This window comes from Parasteatoda tepidariorum, chromosome 10 (assembly GCF_043381705.1).
Source record: "Parasteatoda tepidariorum isolate YZ-2023 chromosome 10, CAS_Ptep_4.0, whole genome shotgun sequence".
In the NCBI taxonomy this organism is placed as follows: Eukaryota; Metazoa; Arthropoda; class Arachnida; order Araneae; family Theridiidae; genus Parasteatoda; species Parasteatoda tepidariorum.
In genome coordinates, this window is record NC_092213.1 from 76,232,645 (window position 1) to 76,255,291 (window position 22,647).

Sequence of the window (22,647 nt, forward strand, 5' to 3'; positions counted from 1 at the left end):
ATTTTAAGAATCAAATAAATAAAAGGAATATTTCAATTTAACATTTACAGTCTAATAAATTAGTATTGATGGAACATGAAGGCAATAAATGGTAAGTAATGCCGAAATTTTTTTTTTTTCATCTAGATTTAGTAATTATTAAGTTTTCTACAAACATATCCTTTATTTATTTTTATAAAGGGACAAATGCAGACAAAAATGCCAACCAATAAAGAAATTTTTAAAAGTAAATCACTTACTGGGCGAAGTTCGGGTACTGTGTCCAGATTGCGGACCAGAGGTTGCAAAATTCGAGAAGAAAATTCAGTAAAATCCAAGGTTTCTGATAAATGATCAATAGTTTCTAAAGCATGCCTATGAATATTTAAAAAAAGGCACTTATTAGATTTTAAAAAAAAACACTTTGAAGCAATATGAGAAATTTTCAGGCATAAAGTCTTGAAATTGCCAAAATTAATCTTCTGATGCTATTACAAGTACTTCCCTAAAATACATTTTGTTACATGGGAACTTAAAAGATGCTGGTTTGCTTTTTGTAACGAAGCAACATTCAAATTGAAAGATTTTCCCCCCATTTACGAGCAAAACCATCAGATAGTTGGATCGAACAAGATTGGATGAAACATAAACATCATAATTATTCATTCTAATCACTTGTTAACCATAAAATAGAAAGAAAAATTACAAAAAATGTAATGTTTTCAGTACTTTCTTGTGAAATATAAATACAAATAGTTATTTCTAATTTTTAGCTAATGAATGCAGTAGACTTTCAACTATAAAGGCATGATGTGGTTGAGGTGTAGGCCCCATATAATTAAAAATGATTTATTACATAATTAAAAATTCATGCTACACATTTTAAGACAGGTGATTAATCCAAAAATACTTGAAGTTTATAGCAGGGTTGCCATTCAAATCTAGAAAAAAAAAATCTCTGTGTTTTTCCTGTTTATATTATTCACAATATATTAAGAGAAAACACAACAATCATTGTGCTCTTGTATGAGCTGTATTGGGCCATCTATACTAATTATAATTGTTAAAAAGAAACTTAAGGAAAAAAAAGGACAGCTGAGCATAGTTAAAACAAATAATGCTATACTAAATGAGCTAGTTTAATATAGCTGAAATGTCCTCCTTAAATATCCCATAGATTTATACTTTGAGTGGTTACCATTTTTTAAAACACAAAAATAAGAAACAAAATTCCCTGTATTTTCCCCCAGTTTCTAAAGAAACTCAAAATTCCCTGTTATTTTAGGTGATTTTTCGAAAATTCTCTGAGTTTTCCTGTGGAGTGACAACCCTGAATACATAAGTGTGAAAATGTATGACTAGGAAGTGTTAAAATGTACTTGTAAGTGTTAAATGTAAAATGTAATGTTAAAGTCCTGAGCCAGATAAGGAGAAGTCAACAGTATTTTCAAAAAATAATAGTAATGTGTAAATATATACAGGGTGTTCAGTAAATGTTGCGACAAACCTCTAGGAAAGGTAAGGCATATCATAAGTATTAATTGCAAATGAAATTATGATTGATCATCTTTCACTGCTAGGGTCGCTTTCGTATTATGAACTGCTTTTACATGTACCTTAGAACAGGTACTTTATGTCATCTTAATTTCATGTTTTCTAATAATTATTGTCAAAAATTGTGGTCAAATTGGTTCAGTATTGAATTTTTAATTGTTATTTTATGATTTGGTGATTAATTTAACAAGAGCGTCAAATCATCAAATTATTGTAAAACAGCTATTTCTGTATCTATTTGAATACAATTTTCAACAATAATAAAAAGAAAACATAAAATTAAAATATACTAGATAATTAAAAGTACTTGTTTAAAGGTACACATTGAAAGAGTTTATTATAGAGAAATGCCCCTAGCACCGTATGGAGACTGGCCATGGGTTCCAATACAATTCTTAATCTTCATGATGTCCCCTACCTTATCCAGAAGTTTGTTGCAACATTTACCAGACACCCTTTACACTTTAATTAAATATACATACTCTTTTTTTTTAAATTAATCAATATTTTAAAAAATTTTTTTAATTAAATTTGTAAGATTAAAATTTTTATAAATAAATCATTAATAAAAATAAATACCACACTGTTGCTACATTTAAAAATAAGCTAGTAAGTATATGCTCAGAAATTGTTCCAACTCCTTGATTTTTTATAAAGACCCGTAATTTAAAAATAAAAATTACCTCTGCACATTGATAGGAACGTCAGGTGAATCAAAAAGCTTAACAACAGGTGGCAAAATCAAATGTAAATAATCATCCAGATTATTTCCAAATTTTTGTAATGCTATTAGAAGCTGTAAAAATGAATATATAAGTGAAATAAATACAATTTCTAACAAACAAGAATAAGAGCTCTAATATTTTTCTGAGTTCTTTCCCAATAATTTTAAGATTAAGAATGCAAACAAAGAGTAAAACTAGAATACAAATTTTTTTTATTTTACAGATTAATACTAAGACATTTTAGTTTAAGGAAAAAAGAAAGAGCTTAAATTTAGAAGGGCTATTCCACGGTAACTTACGTTACATTCACATAAACTTTATTGCACTGAGAACTCAGAAGCAAACAAATAATACTAATACACACATTAAAATAAAGTGATTTCTTAAAATTACATTCAAAACCAAGAGGAACCTAATTAAAATAATTTATATTTTTCAATTTAAACAGTGTAAAAACCTAAAATTAGTGTGGTAACTTACATTACCGAAAAAGGAATGGCATAAATTTGCAATATACTTGAAGGCAAAATTCTGTTCCTATACAAACGTTAAATGATTAAGATTATATGTATCATTTTTCTGACATGTTTAAATATTTCTTATGCCTAGATTTAAAATTTTATTTCAGAAGTTAAATTAAATATTATTTTTTAAATGGGTAACTTACGTTACGAAATTCACTTTGTAGCAAACTTTTATTCTAATAATGTACAAATGCAAATTAAGATATTTAAACAGTATAGTGCAATGGAGAAAAAGTGTACATGAAGTAAATTCAGATACTTTTGATTCCCACACTTGATTCACACATTACTATGCAAACTTATAATGTCCTCTGTTATTAACTACTACAGGGGGCTCAATTCTTTTCACTATGTTTTCTTTCTGGTAGAATAGTTCATCTCTTTTTTCTGGCCATTTCCAATAGATTCCCAGAGTAGCCATTACATTGAATTCAAATTCTTGCTCTTCAACAGACATTACCACACCAGGATATAACATGTCCTCGTATCTAACCATATACCAATCCCCTGCTCTTATCTTGGATTCATCATTTTGTTTTTCAACATCTTTCACTAAAAAAATCCTTCTGGTAAGCCTTCTTGTTCTTTTAAATAGTAGATCTGCTTAATGTTTTCAATCTGTGGAGCTTTTGAGAATAGAATGGACAGATGTAACTTTTTCTGACGTTTCTTAATATCTTCTGGTGTGATTTCTAACACATTTATTTTTGTTCAATGCTCTTGTATTGCTGCCTCAAACTCAGAGGTATTGGTGACAATATGTTTTCTTCTCAATACGACATTTCTCACACTCCTTTTCCTGATCACCTGTTTCTTTAGTGTGATCTAAATCATCTCACTTATGAAAGCCATTGAATGATGCTTTCCGGAGGACCATGCTGATATGGTGAAAATACTTACTTGCTTCTTCGTCCAGTGTGCACTTTACACCTCGTCTTGGTATTCGCACGAATAATTTTCTGCGAAATATATTCAAGTGATTGCAGTAGCAAAATTGTGTGCTCTTATCGAATGATTGCAGTGCTCTTATCGAATGATGGTAATGTCGAAGTTTGGACTTGCCTTCTGTAAGCAAGCGCTTGTACACGGTTGGTTTTAACATGGTTTCGAAACTGTGGCTTCATGTTCTTTATGTGTTCAGACAAATATTCAGAATTTCCTTATTCTGACATTTTTTTTTCAGTTGGCCAGCATCAGCTTCCTTCTATGCATACCAATTCAAACTATTTTGGTTTTCTTTTTGGGTAATTTTGTTTAGTGAATCTTCAAGTTGATGAGAACAAGTTTCACATTCTCCAGACCAGCACTCATCTGTTTTTTCTAAACATAAAAATAAATTTCTGAAGAATTTCGAAAGATGGAACATTATGGAATTTGGTGAAGGCTTCAGTAGCCAATCCGAAGTTTTCGTGATACTTACGACAAGCATTTCTTGGAATTTTGCTACTGAGTAAAACATGCTTTGGACGGAGCTCAAAGAACTTAGTTTTTCCAATTTTGCATTCTGGATTTCTTTTATAAACATTTGGAGAATTTCTCCAACTGAATGAAGAAGATGCCGTTCTTGGACTTTCTTTTTACTACCATTAGCATCTCGAATTATAATCACATCCTTAACTCCTGATGCTTGTCGAGAGATTTCGTCCAATTTTGAAAACATATGAACTCCAACACCCAATTAAATAACTTAATGCAGAGATTTTCATTAAAATTAATATCTTAAGGCAGTATTTATTCATTTAAAGTTTGGTGTTGTAACTGGATATATCTTATTTAGTTTATATGCCAATTTTCAAGAGGAATAGACTCATTTCACAATGGTAACTTACATTACATGCATGCCAGTAACTTACGTTACACACATTGAATAGTGCACAAAACAATAAATAAGTAATATTTGAAAAGAAAACTATTGCTTCTTATTTATTGTTAGCCTGTAAGAAAGAAAAAATATTATTCTTACTTTTGTATCACTTGTTCTTTTTTGCACATAAAAACTTTTCCTAGTTTTTGGTAACTTACGTTACATGCATTGAAGTTTAGTTGAAATTTATATAATTAAGTGAATTTAACAACAAAAACTTATTTTAACACTGCACAATATTTTTATTAAGTGCAATAAGCAATATTTATTCTTTGGAACATTTTGAAACGAAGATAATGTTAACTTACTGATTTTCAAAATCTGACCATATTCTTCACCCAAATCAGAACAAGCAATTTGCTAGTGTTCAATGGGTCATCAACAGTAAAAAACTAAATTCTCAAAAAAAATTATTATAAATTATCAAACTTCAAACCTTTCTAATACAGAAAAGATCAAAAATAATAATATTATTCTTTTGTATTTTCCAATACTTTTCCCCTTTTTCATGGAATTGCCCAGAAACATTTAAAACTTTTAAATCAAAATGTGCTTAGATAAAAAAAAATAAGAAAAACACAATATCAATTTTATCTAACTTAGATCAACTTATTTAATTTTTAAAAGGCTGTTTAAATTTGAATTTTTCCTTCAAAATTATTTATATATGCAATCAAATTCCCAAAATTACTAAAATTATAGCTTAGCTAAATAAATGGATTTTATTTAACCTGGTAGTTATAAGGCACCAAACCAAGTAACCTTTTTCTACAATTCATTTACTAATTACATTAAATCATTCCTAACTTAAGATTTCTAATTTAATTCAGAATAGGACAATAGAGCGGCTTTCAGGAGAACGCCTTAAAACACCCACACCGCGTCGTGGCGGATACTAAGGATACAAGAAAAAGTCACTTCGAATAGGGGTGTGGGGTGAATAGTTTTGTCTGAAACTTGGCATAGGTCTGCGTGAGTAAACCAATCGACACCTGCATTCCTCTATTTCACTCCCATTAGAGACATGCTCTTGCTTGTTACCATAATAGCAGGCAGCCCCAGACTTTTAGTTTGGAGGAGCTCGCCTCAAAGTCACACAGTAATATTGAACTACAATTACAAGCAATAAAGATACACATTTGTAAGTCATTTAGAGTTACATCTAATCTTGAAAAATGTAATTTCATGTAAGCTTGAATATATACTGAGTTATAAGATTACTACACTCTATTCAATTATATGTAATCCAATTATTTACCTCTGGATTTTTTCTAGCAACAAGAAAATGCCAAAATTTTTTAGAAGGTCTTTTTACCCACACCTAAAAAATGATTCTTACTGACTCAATGCTTAACCATCAGAATTACAATTTATACAGTAATTAGACTTTTGCATCTTTTTTGATTAATTGATGAGTTGAATTGTTAAGTAAATTTTACATACAAGTTAGCCAAAATTAAATTTCTCAAAATTAAATTTATGTTAAGCATTGTATAAATCAAAATGACATATATTCTAATTAAAAAGAGAAAAACTGTGTTTGTTGACAGTTGTGCTTCAAATTAAAAGTTTTTAAAACTTTTTTTTCTTCTTAATAAGAAACCAGTTAACTATTTTGCTCACTCAAAATTATAATGAAAATTTTAAAAATATTTCCGACATGGTTAACATGCAAGACTTCAATGTATATTAGAATCCAGTAGTTTTTTAGTAATCCTTACAGCAATTAATCTTTACAAAAGCAAATCCCATATAGCAGAAAATCGTCAATTTGGTGTCAAAAGTATGTATAATTTACTTTACAACAATTTATGTAACACAAATTTATGAAAAACAAACTTCATATTATAGAAAAAAATGGACATCCAAGAAACGAAAAATAGATGTAAAATTATACATAAACAATTTAATTTATTTTGAAAATATTTTATCAGTTGCAAATATTTTATCAGTACATTATTTTCACATATTATTTTAATGGTTCTTAAATACATGTAATACTTCGTCAATATATGTAACAATATACTTCGTCAATATATGTAAAATACACAGAAGCATTTTTACTAAATCTACATAGTAAATTCACTTTGTCAATATTACGTAAAACATACAAAAATATTCTTACCGAAATAAAATGGTACATTATTTTGTCAATATTGCGAACAATATATGGGAACTTTTTACCAAAATCGAAATGGTAAAATACACATCAACATTTATACGTAAAATGCATAAAATCTTTCTTATCCAAATTTAAATGGTAAATTTACATCGTCAAAAATACATAAAATATACAAAAGCAATCTTACCGAAAGTAGTTGGTAAAATACATTCTGTTAATATTACGAAAAAAAATACCAATGAATTTTTACCAGATATCTCAGAGGATATCTTCCATCAATATTACATAGATATGTGCATAAAGCATATTGATTTTACCGATTTTCCAAAAAAATTATGTTTAATTCCCGTATAATGCTACATGGGATATTACTGATAAGTTGAAATACATTTAAACACAGCATTTCCAAACTTTAATCATAATGTTTTTAAAGATGAAGCTAATATAATTTTTTTTTAAAGTTATAAAAAAATATATTGATTGAATAGAATAGATACTGATACAATACCTTCATGGTAATAGTTCTGTTTTCTGAGGTGTCATGCATGAAAACACGCAAAAAATGTGGGATCAACTGTGGTAAATATATCTTAAATTCAGCTCCAAGGGCAATAACAACCTGCTCTATAAGAAGAAGAATTGTACTCTGCATTGGACTCTGTGGTGTCCAAAAATCCTGAAAGAAAAAAAACAATTACTCAAAACAACAGAATTCAATATGGAAGCTGCACTCCAAATTATTGTACCCACTCTATTGAGACATCTTAGCATGATGTAATTTTAACAATAATAGCAGTTCTCAAAATTCAATTCGGACAACCTTAAAATAATTATCAGTGGTCCCGAGGACAAACAATAGATGTAAAAGACTGGGTGTGGTCTTAATTTTTAGTTTTTTTTTAGTCTATGTTACTGTCATAAAATAGCACATTTCATAGTAGTGACATTACACATTCTCCATAATGTAACTTTTCATTTTCATTCACTTTATAAGCTTTTCTTTTCACAAAAAAAAAATCTAATAGAAGATAGACAGACCAGTGAAAATGTAAATTAATAATACCTTTCGATAACTAGTCCATTGAACCAGTGACAAAAACTTAATTTCAACTGTCGATTAATGTTATCTTTATATTTTATTTTATTACTGTCCTTGAACAGCCGACCCAATTCTGGTTTTACGACTAACAATGTTCAACTCCGTAGCCTTGTAATTTTGAACACAATCCAGAAGAAAAGGGAGCTCCTGGATCAGTACCCCCACAGGTATTGATTAGTTATGGGAACATGAAGGACTTTGTGACCGGACAGACTTAATATTCATCAGTCACCATTTACTACGCTTGGAGTCTTCGGCTGACGGGGATCAAATCCATGACCTTTTGGACATGGGCCCAAAGCCTTACCAACCAGGTAAAGTTATCTTCATGAAACAAAAACTAGCAATGGATACACAAACAAGCTTATCAACAAAGGAGAAAAAAATTATCGCACACCATATAATAAAGAAATGCCAAATTAGTACACATTCGAAATTAGTACACCATTAGTACACCATTTAATCTAATTCAAAATGATGTGAAATAAGCAGAATTAATGCTATATAAACAAAAATAAGATTATTTAAAAAAATTTTAAAAAAAAACCTTCTACAGTGTCATAACATAGAAAGATTAAATTGCATTACATGGCATTTGCATTACCCGCATTTGCATTACATGGAGAAGAAAACCACAAAAACCTTCCACGGTTAGCCTGACGACAAGGGGACTTTAACCCAAGATTCGTCTACCACTGAGGATGTTTCATGTCAGCACTGTGGTCGGTGCAAGCCGGATGCGGAATTCATATCAACCAGCCATCACCGGAATTCGAACCCTGTTCACCTTATAAGAAGACAAATGCTCTATCAAAACTTAAAAGAAATTTTGACTTTTACCTTCAAAAGACAAAATATATCATCTAGATAGTTTCGAATATGAATCTTGACAATGCTAATTATCTGGCACAGCTGTTGAAATAGAAACTGAAAGGAAAAAAAAAAAAAACATTTTATAACTCTGTACATTTAAAAGAAAGAACAAAATTTATGTACCATTCTCAAAATTCGGAATATATATCAAAAGTAAATAGTTAATATAAATTATACAGAAAAAATTAAATAAAATTATGAAGACTTCAAAGAAAAAAATCAGTTTATTTCATTATTTTTCCATAAAATAATAGATGTTTTATATTCAGATACATACACAAGAGAAATTGTTTAATTTATAAGTTTGAAATAAAAAAGTTTAGAATTGAAGACTGAAATCAACACTACTAAAATCAATAATGCCAGGAAAGTATATGTTTATCTACAAATTAAAAAATTTTGTAAACGAATATCATTTCCACTAAAATTTAATAATTTATCCAAAAATATTTTTAAAAAAATTTAGAAAAATAAAAAACAGAAAAATCTATACAATAAAAATTATTATCTACATTTAACAAAAGTAGTTCATGAAGATATTTTTAAAAATTTAGCAGTAGAAAATTAGACAGCAGACACAAATTCATTCATTGTTGAAATTCATGCTTTTAGAAAATTATAAATTCCAATCATAAATTTTCTTTATTGGGAAATTTTTAGATTACTTTTTAATTTTCTTACATGAAGTTTTAATATTTTCATATTGAATTATAAATGAATGAATTTCATCAACATTATGAATCATAAAAATTAATATACCAGCATTTCATACCAATACTAATAGAGATTTTTAATTCTCAACACAGATTTAGACTATCCTTTTGTTATTAAAAAAAGCTTCGGTAAAATAAAAAATAAAAACAGTTTCTTAAAATTATTATACTTTAATTATCTGCATCAATATATTGAAAATATGTTTCGAATTATAAGGAGGCTAGATACAAAACTATTTATTTATTTTATTATTTTTATTTTATTTATTTATTATTATTATTTTTAGTTTTTTTCCACGAATCCCTAGCAAAAATTTTACTTCGATCCCAGATGGGCTCAAAATTGGCTCGATGTGGGTCCTATATTGTCATCGCTCAATATGCACTGAGGGACCAATATTGGGAGAATTAAACAATTCTACATAGGACCAATATCGTAAAATAACGGCCCTTTGAACCCTTATTTGGTCCAATGAGGATCCAAGTTATTTTGCTACAAGAGATTATTGTCAACCCTTAAAAATAAATCACATTAATAAGAAATGCGATGTTAAATTTTAAAATTATATAGTTACGATGTTTGATTTCATAATTGTGTGAATATGAATCTCAATATATAATTAAGTTATGTGAATAGAAATCACAACAGTAGCTTTAGAAGTGAAAGAATACGGACCACGATGCTCGATTTTTAAATTGCATAAATACGAATGATGTTTTGTTTATTCACATGAATACAAATCACGATGTTTAATTTTAAATCACATGAATATGAACCACAGGTGTGAAATTTTAATGACGTCAACTTGAATTGGACTTGGAGATTGCAAGTGTGACTCGCAAGTCAAGATTATATTGAGTTAATAATATTTCAATAAGATAAAAAAAAAATACTATACGAAAAACACATGAAATAATGAGACATCAATCACATTAATATTATCGCAAATAGCAAAAAGGATTCATATCAATCACTATGTCTATTTTGCAAATGTCATTAATATAAATTGTGATTAAAGAAAAAAACAAAATTTTGTCGAATAGCAATAAAAATTCAATGTTGGTAGTTAAACGGAAACGGTAAAAACCCACATCTACCATATTAATAATCATAAAATTTAAATATCAAGTAGTTAATGACAGCATAACTTGAGACACGTAAGGAATTGAACTTGTTCTCATATTTTGCAATGTTCCAAACATTTTAGAAAGAAATTTTATAAGATACTTAATTATATTATTAAAAAGAATTAGAATTTTTTCTCAATTTAAAATTGCTACCTGTTAAAAAGCAAATAAAAGTGGAAAAATAAAATAAATCACCTCTCTAAAAGGATTGTCAGCAGTTTTGATAACATTAATGAATGATGGCATAACCTGAGGAAGATAAGGTACAGCACTTATTCCCATATTTTTGAACAGAAAAGTAATAGCATGGACTGCCATGGAATGATGCTGATGCAGCAGAGGCTCCCTGATTATTTTCATCAGTGTGACAATGGCTATTTGAGGATAAAATTCATCTAGGGATCCAGACATATTTACTAACATCTCACTTGCACTCATTTCTACAAATACAACAAAAGCTTTTCACACAAATTTATTTTTTACATAAATCATACATGAAATACATACAATAATTTCATACATAAAATAATACATAAAAAATACAATAAAATATTTCACGATAACTAACGAATTTTAACGAATAAACTGAGCATTTTCGAACAAAGAAAAGTTTTAACCTCATTTTTATAAATGAGGCTCACTACATTATGTATTACTAATACTCATTTTTGTATTCAAGAAAGCAATAATCTGAGGGAAAATTCTATTTGAATATGAATTTTTTTTAGGTAAGTTACTAAATTTTTGGAAGCTTTCTAAAATGCACGAAAATCAGGAGAATTTTCATTTTTATGAAGAGGAGAAACTGTAAAAACCCAGTAGTCTACTGGAAAATCCAGTAGAGTAAGAGGCTATGGTACAATAAATGCAAATGATAAATTTAAACAAAACGTACCTTGATTGTCTGCAATATTTGTAGAATTTCCTATGCTCAGCATACCACTACTTGATTCTCCAGAGAGGTCAATTAGACCAAGTGTGACTTTGTACTTAAAAGGATCCAATGCACCCAAAAGACCAAGAACACGAATAGCCTAAGAAGATAAAAAATATTGTAAATGGCCATGAAAAATTAGTTTAGCAAGAAAATAAGTGAAACTCAAATCAATAACAAACAAAATAAGAGTAATTTAATAATGGAAAATGTGGCTCTATACAAATAGGCAATTCCTCCTTTTACCAACATCTTATTAGAAAACTTTAAAATCATAGATCTCAGTTAAAAAAATACTCAAGATGTTTAATATTTTTTTGTAAAAATAGACTTTGGTGTCATTTATACTTACTTTAACTATAAAACCTTTAAAAAAATGTAGACTTTTTTAAAAAATTTAAAAATTTAAAAATTGGCTGTTACGGACGTAACATATTGTGTCATTTCTGTAACCTGTAACACCTAGTTTTTATTTTTAAAAACTTTTAAAATTTATGAAAGTTACTAAAAATTGAAGTAAGTGTAAATGACAGAAAGACTTATTTTTACAAAAATGTATTATTAGAGCAGTTTGAATATTTTTATCTGAGTAATATGCTTAAGAAATTTATAAATGGAGTTGTTCTATAATTAATGTCATACAACCTCTTCTCATATCATCTTAAAGCACACAAAAAAATAATTGATTAGGTATTTTTTATAAACAAAAAATAAGAAAAAAAATCAAGGTATTCACCAAGGAATAAAATGACTTTCCATATTTTTTATTCCAGGGAAACTATTTAATTTGTTTCATAACAAATTTAAGAGGATTTAAATTTTTTTAAAAACTAACATAAAATTTTTAATGATTTTAAATAGCGAAACAAATATTAATTATTTTTTACATTATATTACCTTTAGATAATTGAATAAATAGGTATAAGAATTGTATGTTCTTCTGTGCAATTAGTTCCACAGATTAACAAAAAACCAAAATGTAAACATAACTTAAAGGTAATCAAACTTCTGACTATCATCCTCACTTAACTATTAGGCCTATTTTTCGATTTGCATCTGTTTTAAGGTATATAATCTTAAAAAATATCACAAATTACTTAAAATTTTTTAACATGTTAAATATGATTAAACTTTTGTGCATTCAGCAAATAAATAGAAATAAGCACAAGAAAATTTAAATTTTTCGCCAGAAAAAAGAAAATAAAAATTTGTGCAACAAAAATTTTTACTTGTCCATAAAACTTCATTTGCTTCATAATTAAAGTAGAAAAAGACTATTCTCCATTTTTATTACGAAGCAAATGAAGTCTTCATTGATGAATAGATTTTTTTTTTCACTTCAATTTCTTGAGATTATTCATCTCAAACAAAAATGCATTACACCAACAAATAAAAAACTAAATTAATAACTATAAAAATAATTAAAATGTAATGTAGCATTTCTAATTTTTATATTTTGTTTTTTTAAATTTGAAAAATACAGTGCACTCCCGATTAACCGGGTTAATCACCGAGACAGGTCGCACGGACAATCGAAAAAACACGGATAATCCGAAAACTTTTTATTAAAGAAAAAATCCATATCAGTACGAAAAATATAAAAATTACTGACATTTGCATCCCATATAACTTCAAACTAGGAATTTTCCTTTTTAAAAAATGTGTAGTTGTTGTTAATTTACGTCACACTAGAGCTGCACAATGGGCTATTGGCGACGGTCTGGGAAACATCCCTCTGAGGATGATCTGAAGACATGCCATCACAATTTTGATCCTCCGCGGAGGGGGATGGCACCCCCGCTTTAGTAGCCCGATGACCTGCGCGCAAAGTCGAGCACTTTACGGTAGCACAGTTTAACGAGGACCAATACCGCACATCCTCGGTCCCTACGCAGACTGATCCAAGTGGTCACCCACCCGCACACTGACCGCAGCCAGTGATGCTTGACTTCGGTGATCTGCAGGGAACCGTGTAAAAAATGTGTAATACGCCGCATATTGACACATATTTTACAAACCGTTGTAATGTCACCGTAATCAAATACTCCTATATAATCTATTAAAGTTTCAACAGATTGTAGAGCAGCAGAAATCGTATTTCCCTCATTTATTACATCTTCTGCATCTGTTACTATCATCACTATTTGATTTAACAACATAACGATGTCTTCATCTGTCAAATACTGGAAGCCAGGCTCACATGCATCACTTTGAAACCTATCTTCTAATTTTTCTTCATCAAGAATTTCGAAACCTTAGATTTCTTTTGCTTGCTCGAGAATATTGTTATCATATTCTTCTTGAATATCTGAAGAAGGTTATTCATCAAGCGGTATGATCTTTCTCCACGATCGTGATAACATAGACGATTTTACCTTTGATTGTGCTGCTGATATTCCATATACTGCAATCCAATAACGAATATTGCTTTCCAAAGATTTTGTAGTGTTATAACTTCATGAATCAAATGTTTTTAAATTTTGAAACTGTTTCTCTTTAAATTTTTTGTACGACTCCGGAATAAGCACGGATAATCCGCGCACGGATAATCGAGAGTGTACTGTGTATAAAAGTTTTAATCAGTATAAAATCAAAGTTTAATGGGGATAAATCAGATTTTTATAGCTTAACATTAAAGTAACTGTAATAAACTAAAAAAGTTAGGAATAACACAGGATTATCCTATTAATTTTGGAATAAAATTTAATTTGACTATATTACTTCTCTTCTAATGGTGGGAGATTGCTCTGTCTTCAAGAAATTCAATAGAAGCTCCAGCAGGTTTGGGTACTTCATGTATGGTTCAATTACATAACCAGTGCTCTCAATCAGTTGTCCAAGGGTCCATAAAGCAACCTAAAACATTACTTTTTATACATCTTACATCTACAATCACAATTAAAACAAAATATCAAATTACAAAAAATTAAAAGTTATAGAAAAAGTAACAATTTGTACTAACAAGATTTAAAAAGATATTTTTCAACAAATTATATGAATTTAAAAGAAATTACATTTAATCATTTTACAGTAAAAAATTACATCATTTTAAAATAGTCTGACAGAAATAATATATAATATTAAAAAAAAAATATTCCAGGGTGCGTGGTAAAGTTTCATATAAAATTTCCAAAACTTCGATGCGTAAACTTTCAAAATCCTTTTATTTTGCAATTTTTTTTTTAATTTGCTACTTAGTAAAATATTAAAAGGTATATCATTTCCCATATATAATTAAATAAAATTTTAAGGACACATGCCTCAAAAATATAAGACTATTTCTAATACTTTCACTGAAAAAGAAAATTTAAAACACAAATTAAAGATTTACATTCAAAATAATATAATTATGTTTCAATTATTTATCATAAAATAAATAAAGAAAATTACGTAATAAATAAAATAAAGTTGTAGACTATTTACTTTTATTAGTACATAAATTTAAATATTACTAATATATATTTTTTTTAAATATTTATCATGGAAATTTACTTACCAAAAATAAAGAAAAACATTTTTAGTTCCTCTAAAAATGTATAAATTAAAAGAACAACTTTTATATGAAAATATTTTTCCCATAACACCAAATTTGGAAAAAATTCTTAGGCACAAATATTGTAAATATAAACAAACAAATCAAACAATTTTTCTAAAAACTTTTTTTTTTTTTTTTTGTACAAATATGGTAAATATGTAAAAGTTAAAGAAACAATTTAGATCGAAAATGTTTTTCTTATTACACATTGAGTTAAGAAACTTAGAAACTTTTTGTGGGTAACAATAACAAAAACCGAAATAAAAGCAAAAGACAGTTAAATACATTTTCCCCAGATATTTATAAATTTAAAATTGCATTCAGAAAAATTCCACCTTTTCCTAAGAGATTTAAAATTTAATAGATTCAAAAACTTTCCGAGATTATTATTTTTTTTTAAATTACCAATTTCCACTGACTTTTCAAGTTTATTTGTATTTTCCAAATTGTTAGATTCCCTTCAAAAATTATTCTTAAGCTTCTAAAATAAAACTCATAGGAATAAAAAAAATTGGAAATAATGTCTATTAAATGTACCTCTCTCTTGGGCAAAGAAGATGAATCCTGCATCATATCTAAAAGGATTGGCATCAGCTGGTCCAGCCACTTACGCATCTCTACACCACTCACCTTAACATATAGAAGAAAACAATAAAAAACTATAGTGAAATCATAAAGAAAATACAATATAATCAATCATTTTAATATGAAATTAAGTTGAGTGCTAAGCATAGGATAATTCTTTTACGACAAATGTGTATAGCTACCATCTATGGATATTGCTATGGATATGCAGGGCCTGCGCTAAGCATTTGCCACCTTGCAAATTGTGATAAAATTGTAAATTTGGCAAATAAAGTTGTGTTTTGATGAAAGTATTGGCTAATAATTTTTTCCACTGGAAAGAAATTTAAATTACCTCAAAATGAATTTTTATAAACAATCAGTATTTTTTATTCAATTACAGTAATTTTTGGAAGATGCGTCACATGACCAATTAGAATTGGATCTTAATAATATAAGCCTGAAACAAACTACTGCACAATAGTTCTCTACGGGGGGGAAAAATTAACTAAAATTTTTTTTTTTAAGATTTGCAATTGACGAAGACGTTTAAAAATTGGTGAATACTTTTGATGTTTGGCTAATTTACTGGCTAATAATTAGAAATCCTTAGCGTTGGCCCCGGATATTGATATATATCACAAAATTTTTTCACTAAATCATTTACAGGTGCAGAGGTCATTAAATACTGAAAAAAATTTTATAATAACATACGAATATAACTTACTTATATGTACATATCCTACAAGCAAGTATTTATTGAATTTACTACATAAATAACAAAGAATTAAACGTAAATGCAAAAAAAAAGTTAATGAATACTGTTTAGTTTCTTACCTGTGCTTGTTCTCCAATTGCAGCAAGAATACTAACAGTAACACCTGGATTTGGATCAGGGTCTCGCAGCTTAGGAATAAGGACCTACAATAAAGCATGTAATTTAAAACATTTTTGAAATTCAAATAACATAAGAAATATTTTATGTAACATCTAACTTAGCAAATATTTAAAAAAAATATCAATTCCTTACTGAAAATGGACAAACATACTTTTTTTAAAAAATAGATCATAATTTTTTTAAAAAGAATACTAGAAATTGCAACAGCAGTGGTTATATGGCTTAGCTAAATTACATTAGTTTACCAGAGTCCTCCGTAGGAATAAAAAAGGACACGTAAAAAAAAAAAGGATGGTTTAAAAAATAATTTTAGAATTTAAATTCACTTAAAAAATTTACTAATATACTCCCTGAAAAAAAGAGAAACTTATAAAAATTTAACCAGTTGAGAATAATCCCAACAAAGTATAATCAGAATTAAACCCATAAACATAGATAATTTTATCTGCGTGGAATTATTTAAACAGTGACTTATTTATTTAATTAAATGGACTAAGAGTAAAAAAGCAGGTTATTTTAACCACAAAAAAAAAAAGGCAAAGAGGGTGCATTTATAAGGATCAAAGAGCAGATATGGCCGATCTAAAAATGATTAGGGAAAACACAGGTTTACAAATTAAAAAAAAAAAAAGTGTACACATTTAATCAAACACAATAATTTAAAAAAAAAAAGAGACAATAAAGTAATATGGTATTTTAATTTATAATTATGTGATGCTAGAACTGATCATTGTAACAAACGTGAGATTCAAAAATAGAAGAGAAAAGAGCAAAAATCTGCGATATAAAAAAAATTAAAAGAATGATTTTAAAAAACAATTAAGATCATTTTGCGTATAGGAGGTATGTAATGGAAACAAACGTCTTTTCAGTGATGCGAAAAATGGCTCTAGAATTTTAATGAATATATTACTAATTTTAACTTTATAATCTTAATTTATTTTAATTAAAAGACGGTTTTAATATAATTTGCGCACATTACTAACAAATGGAAGCATTAAAATAGAAAGTTATTGTTCCAAATTAAGACAATTAATCAGTTCCAAAATTAGTCACCTACATTTCTACCTATACACTCTTATCTAAAATATTTATATATATATACAGTGAAACCTCCTGTTATGGACCCTCCTGCAAAACGGACGCCTCTCAATACGGACATATTTTTAATTCCCCGGGAATCTTCTATGAATAAACCATTACGTACATTCTCTGCAAAGCGGACACTCCCGTAACCGGACGCGGACAGTCATTTTGGTCCTGAAAGGTTGTTTTTAATCTCTACAAGCCGGACACTACTTTTTCTAAATAAATTGCAAGCTAAAAAAATTCAAATTTTTCACCATTTTTAAAGCATGTAAATAAAACTTTTTGCCTTATCCATAACTAAAAATATTGTTAAGCTATTTCACCACCGAAAAATCAATCTTTCTCCTGTCACCTTGCCTTATCTTTGTAAAGAAAGGAGAGAAAATGGTACTGCACTCCTGAAATAATTCTGACATCGGCATCTTTTGATCTTTTCATCTGGACCACACAGGTTATGAGACCCCTCAAGTTGAAATGACTTCTCTCAATGCTTCTTCCCCATTGAAAATTTCTTTAATTTTCTTATCAATTTGAAGACTGTATTTAACACAACTGGGGTAAAAAAAAAAGAACAGAAGTATAATCTTTGAGGTGTTTATATAAATGAAACATTTATTCAGACACTTGATAGCTGATCAATTGTGAATAATCATCTCCATAGGTCCTCATGACTTACAGGTATGCATTACTTTTTTTTCTGTGAATCATAGGAGGTTTATTTTCCAAGAAGGTATTAACCATGTTCCCTATCAAATGATAAGTAGGTGTAAGGGGATGTGAACTTAATAATTGAAACGGACTGAGGACAGTACGCTCCTATTTGGTATCATATGTTTAACTTGAGTATCTATGCTAATAGGAAAATTATATTTATTTATCTGTAGCTACATCCAGAATTATGTATTTATTTCAAACTTCTTTATATATTCTTTTTTATCTTTCTTATTGTTTAAATAAATATTCTTGTAGATATTTACAGTATCCTTGTAGATATTATTTAATTGTTTCTACATTTTTGAGAATATTCTAAAAACAATTTACGGTGTTAAATTTCGTTATTAGGGTACCCTTCCCGTAAACGGACAACTCTCATAAACGGACAAATTTTTTGGTCCCACGAATGTCCGCTTAACGGAGGTTTCACTGTATATATATTTTTTTTTACTTTGTTAATAAAAAAAGAATAGAATCGAAGGATTATTAAAAACACTTACATTTAAAACAGGTTCCATATAGGGTCGGATTAGTCTTGGGGCATTGGCACCTAAATGTCCCAACATCTTGGCACTTTGTTCTTTGTTACGACCGATACCCGAATGTTCCAATTCTGTTAAGATCTGAAATAAATCATAGAGGTAACATTAATGCCTCATCTATTTATCAACAAAAAAAAACTTAAATTAAATACTTGTATTTTTTTTAAAGATTGTTTATGAAGAAACTAACAAATAAAATTTTATTTTTAATTGTTTAACAAGTTTATTTATAAAAGGTCTTATCGTTTATGTACAGTCTTAACAAATTTACTTATATAATCAAAATGAAATATCAAACTATTTTATTTGAAGGTATAGGTTCGAGATTGTGATGACTGATAACAATAAAGATCTTAAGTTTATGGTTACGATGAGCAAATTAAAATTTTTTAAAAGGCAATATTGACTTTTACTTGATTTTCAAAGTAAAAAAATAACACAAAATGGAGTTGAGATGATGATTTTAGTACGAAAAATGACGAAACCAGACACAGAATAAATGAGAATTTTATATGTTTTTAACAAGTCAGCCATTCAACTTGAACTTGACACAACACATTCTGACAAGAAGGGAAAAAGAAGAAGAAAGCATAGTGATTTGTATGTTGCTTCTTATTCTTATCATCTCTGTTTTTAAAAATTTTAAATAAATGCATTGATGAAGAGAAAATAGGACTTGTAGTAGATGAGCATTTAATGATAAAATGAAGTCAAAATCAAGCAGAAGAAATTAACTTTCAGAATTTGTACCACATTTTTGAAGGAAAAAAAAAGTTAACTTACTTAGAAAAAGAAACTTACTTAGGTTCTTGAAATACAAACTACTTCAAATTTCTTAATCTTTCTGATATTTTCATTAAATTCCCCTGATTTTTCCAGATTGATAAAATTTCCTTTCTTTTCTCCTTTCTATTCGGTTTCTTTGTTTAGTTGTTCAAGACCTTGCTCAAAAATCATACAACCAAAAAAATAAATAAATAAAAGATGATGGTTGCAAAAACAATTACTTGAATGAGAACTTTTCTCAGAGAAGGCATAATATATGCAGGATTAGCAGCACTTAAGCGACCAACAGTACAGAGGGCCAGCTCCCTTATTTCAAACATCTCATCATTCAGGGCAATGAACAGAGCATTCAAATTATCAGCCTGTGCCAAGTAGCTGTCAAATTTGTCATCCAGTGAGGCTAACACTGAGTATCTAACATTCATGTCTGCAGAAAAGAATACATAAATTATAATTATGTATAATAATAATCTATAATTGTTTTATATTTATAATATTTATAATAATTTTTCTTAAAACAAAACTTGCTTCTATCATTATAATTAAAATCATTTTAAAGAATTCTCTAAAATTATTTACCTATTTTCAAAATGCCATAATTTATAAAAAATAATCTCCTCTTTGAAAAAGTTTGGAACAAAAATCATGAATCATGTCTTAATTAAAGTAAAGATGTACATTTCTATAACTTTTTAAAGCTGTGTGTGAACGAGAATTTGAGTAGAAAAAAAAGGGGATAATGACAATAGAAATAATAAATGTCATGTTAATGGAATATTGCATAAATTTCAAAATTTAAAATTTAGATTTGTGGTACTCCTCAAAAATTTTGCAAAACAAGTTTTTGATTCACGCAAATCAATGGCCTTGACATACGAAGAATTCTGCCAATTAGCAGAAAAATTACATGCTCTTCTCTTAGTGTTTAAACCCCAGTGTGTTTATACCAAAATTCCGAGCTATAGTCGGAACACAATCACTCCTTTTAAGCTATGCTATCATTTAATTTTGATTTATGTTATTTTAGAAAATAACCGTTTATAATATTATAACCAATAATTTTGATTCATATACAGTTTATTTGTTTTGATTTTTATAACATTATTTTAGAAAATAACTGTTTATAATATCATAACCGTCATTGCACAGTCGACAAATTTTTTTGGGTTTACTAATGTTCAACTCTGTAGCCTTGTAATATTGAACCCAAGCCAGAAGACAAGGAAACTCCTGGATCAAGCATTGGGAGAAATTTGCCTTCGTGGTGGACTTTTTGACGGAACTCACCCGCATTTGCATTACATGGAGAGAAAACCACAAAAACCTCCCACAGTTAGCCTGAAGACAAGGGGACTCTAACCCATAATCCTTCTACCACTGAGGATATTTTGCATCAGCACTGTGATTGGTGCAAGACAGATGCAGAATTGGTATCAACCAGCCGATGCTGGGATTCGAACCCGGTTTACCTCATTGGAAGGTGAACACTATCCCCTTAGCCATCACGGCTCAACCGTTTATAAGATTCATTAAAAATACTTACCAGAATCTGTAACTCCGACCATGAGTAACTTTGCCAACACTTCTTGGACAGTTGCTGTAAGAGAGGAGCTGTACCTTCCACTAGCTTTCATGCTCTGAAAATGTACTGAATGTATCAGGATCAAAAAGAACAACTACATTTTATAAATCATAATTATTTTAGATTATAGAAAATTTGAAATTTAATAGTACATAAACTAAGGCAGACATTGTATAAAACTTACGTATTTCATAACAAGCAAAAACTACTAACTCATATTTCTTTAATGTGAAACAAAAAATACTTGAGTACTTCTCTTAACAGAACAGCTTATAAATACATATAAGAAAATGCAATTTTTGAAGATCTATAGTCATCTTTTTCAAGAAAAAATAAGCATCTTTTAAGTTTTTTTTAAGCACTCAAAAATATTTTTAATTACTTCCCAAAAAAAAAAATTATAATTATAATTAGGATCTGTGCAATAATAAAAATTATTTTTTTCTATCGTTTAAAGTTCTTACTTTATTAACATAAAACCAATAAAATTCAAAAACATTTTTAAAACCTTTACATAATCATGATAAAAATAACTAGTTTCTGATAACTATTGCAGAGAAAATTGAGAAAATCATGCAGTTTTTTGTAAATTAGAACGACAATCGACACAGCAAAGAAAAAATATCTTTTTGAAAGATAGAAAATTAAGCGCTTTTTACAATCTGCAAATAAAAAAAGAACTTTAAGGGCTTTTAACAAACTTAAATAAAAAATAAGCACCTTTAAGGACTTTTTAAAAACGCTATGCGCCCTGAAATATCGTTAATACATCCACAAACACACCTCTTTCTTGATACTAGTACAGTGTTTTCATCATAGAAAAAAAATGGGTGAGAATATCTCACCCTTTCTCAAAAACAGGGTGAGATTTCAAAAAGTTAAGTGAGATTTCTAAAAAAACAAAAACTCTTGAAAAAAAAATCATTTCTTTAATTATAATACATTGTTAACGTCTTCTATTTTTTAAAGCATTGAATATTTTTGGTGCATCATCATAGAAGATTTTGCCTTTGCAAGGTATTTGTCCATCTTACATAAGTGCATAAAAATTTTGAACGTCTTACATGAAGAAACTTTACCTACGGTAAACGCGTGGTTGCAGAGAAATGTATTCTGAAAGGGGTTCCATGGTTGTGTTCTGTTGTTCGAAGAGGTTCTGAACAATACTGGTAAATAGGGAAGCTAGATAATGGGGCAGATGTTGAAAATAATGAAAGATCCAGGAAGAAAAGATAAACGGATTTTATTCTAAATGGCGTAATTCGAAGTTATTACCAAAATGCGAGAAATTCGTGAATGTTGAAATTGATTTATAGAATGCGCGAATTTCTCGCAGTAATCATTTTTTAATGCGAGAAAGGAAAAAAATATGCGAGATTCTCGCGTTCTCGCGCTGTAGTGAAAACACTGTAGTATATCTGT

The 22,647-nt window shown here is 28.5% G+C and overlaps 1 protein-coding gene across 1 annotated transcript in view; it reads right to left on the minus strand.

The window, feature by feature from the left end:
• LOC107439010 (serine/threonine-protein kinase Tor) overlaps window positions 1-22,647 on the minus strand; it is a 100,623-nt gene that overhangs the window by 51,950 nt on the left and 26,026 nt on the right. Inside the window, exons 14-25 of the mRNA XM_016051467.2 lie at window positions 21,187-21,280; window positions 19,865-20,070; window positions 18,816-18,938; window positions 16,452-16,535; window positions 15,588-15,680; window positions 14,237-14,371; window positions 11,477-11,615; window positions 10,777-11,021; window positions 8,708-8,794; window positions 7,277-7,444; window positions 2,217-2,329; window positions 240-354 (exon numbers count right to left, since the gene is read on the minus strand). Of these exons, the coding sequence (XP_015906953.1) occupies window positions 240-354; window positions 2,217-2,329; window positions 7,277-7,444; window positions 8,708-8,794; window positions 10,777-11,021; window positions 11,477-11,615; window positions 14,237-14,371; window positions 15,588-15,680; window positions 16,452-16,535; window positions 18,816-18,938; window positions 19,865-20,070; window positions 21,187-21,280 (1,602 nt within the window). The remainder of the gene's footprint in view (window positions 1-239; window positions 355-2,216; window positions 2,330-7,276; window positions 7,445-8,707; window positions 8,795-10,776; window positions 11,022-11,476; window positions 11,616-14,236; window positions 14,372-15,587; window positions 15,681-16,451; window positions 16,536-18,815; window positions 18,939-19,864; window positions 20,071-21,186; window positions 21,281-22,647) is intronic.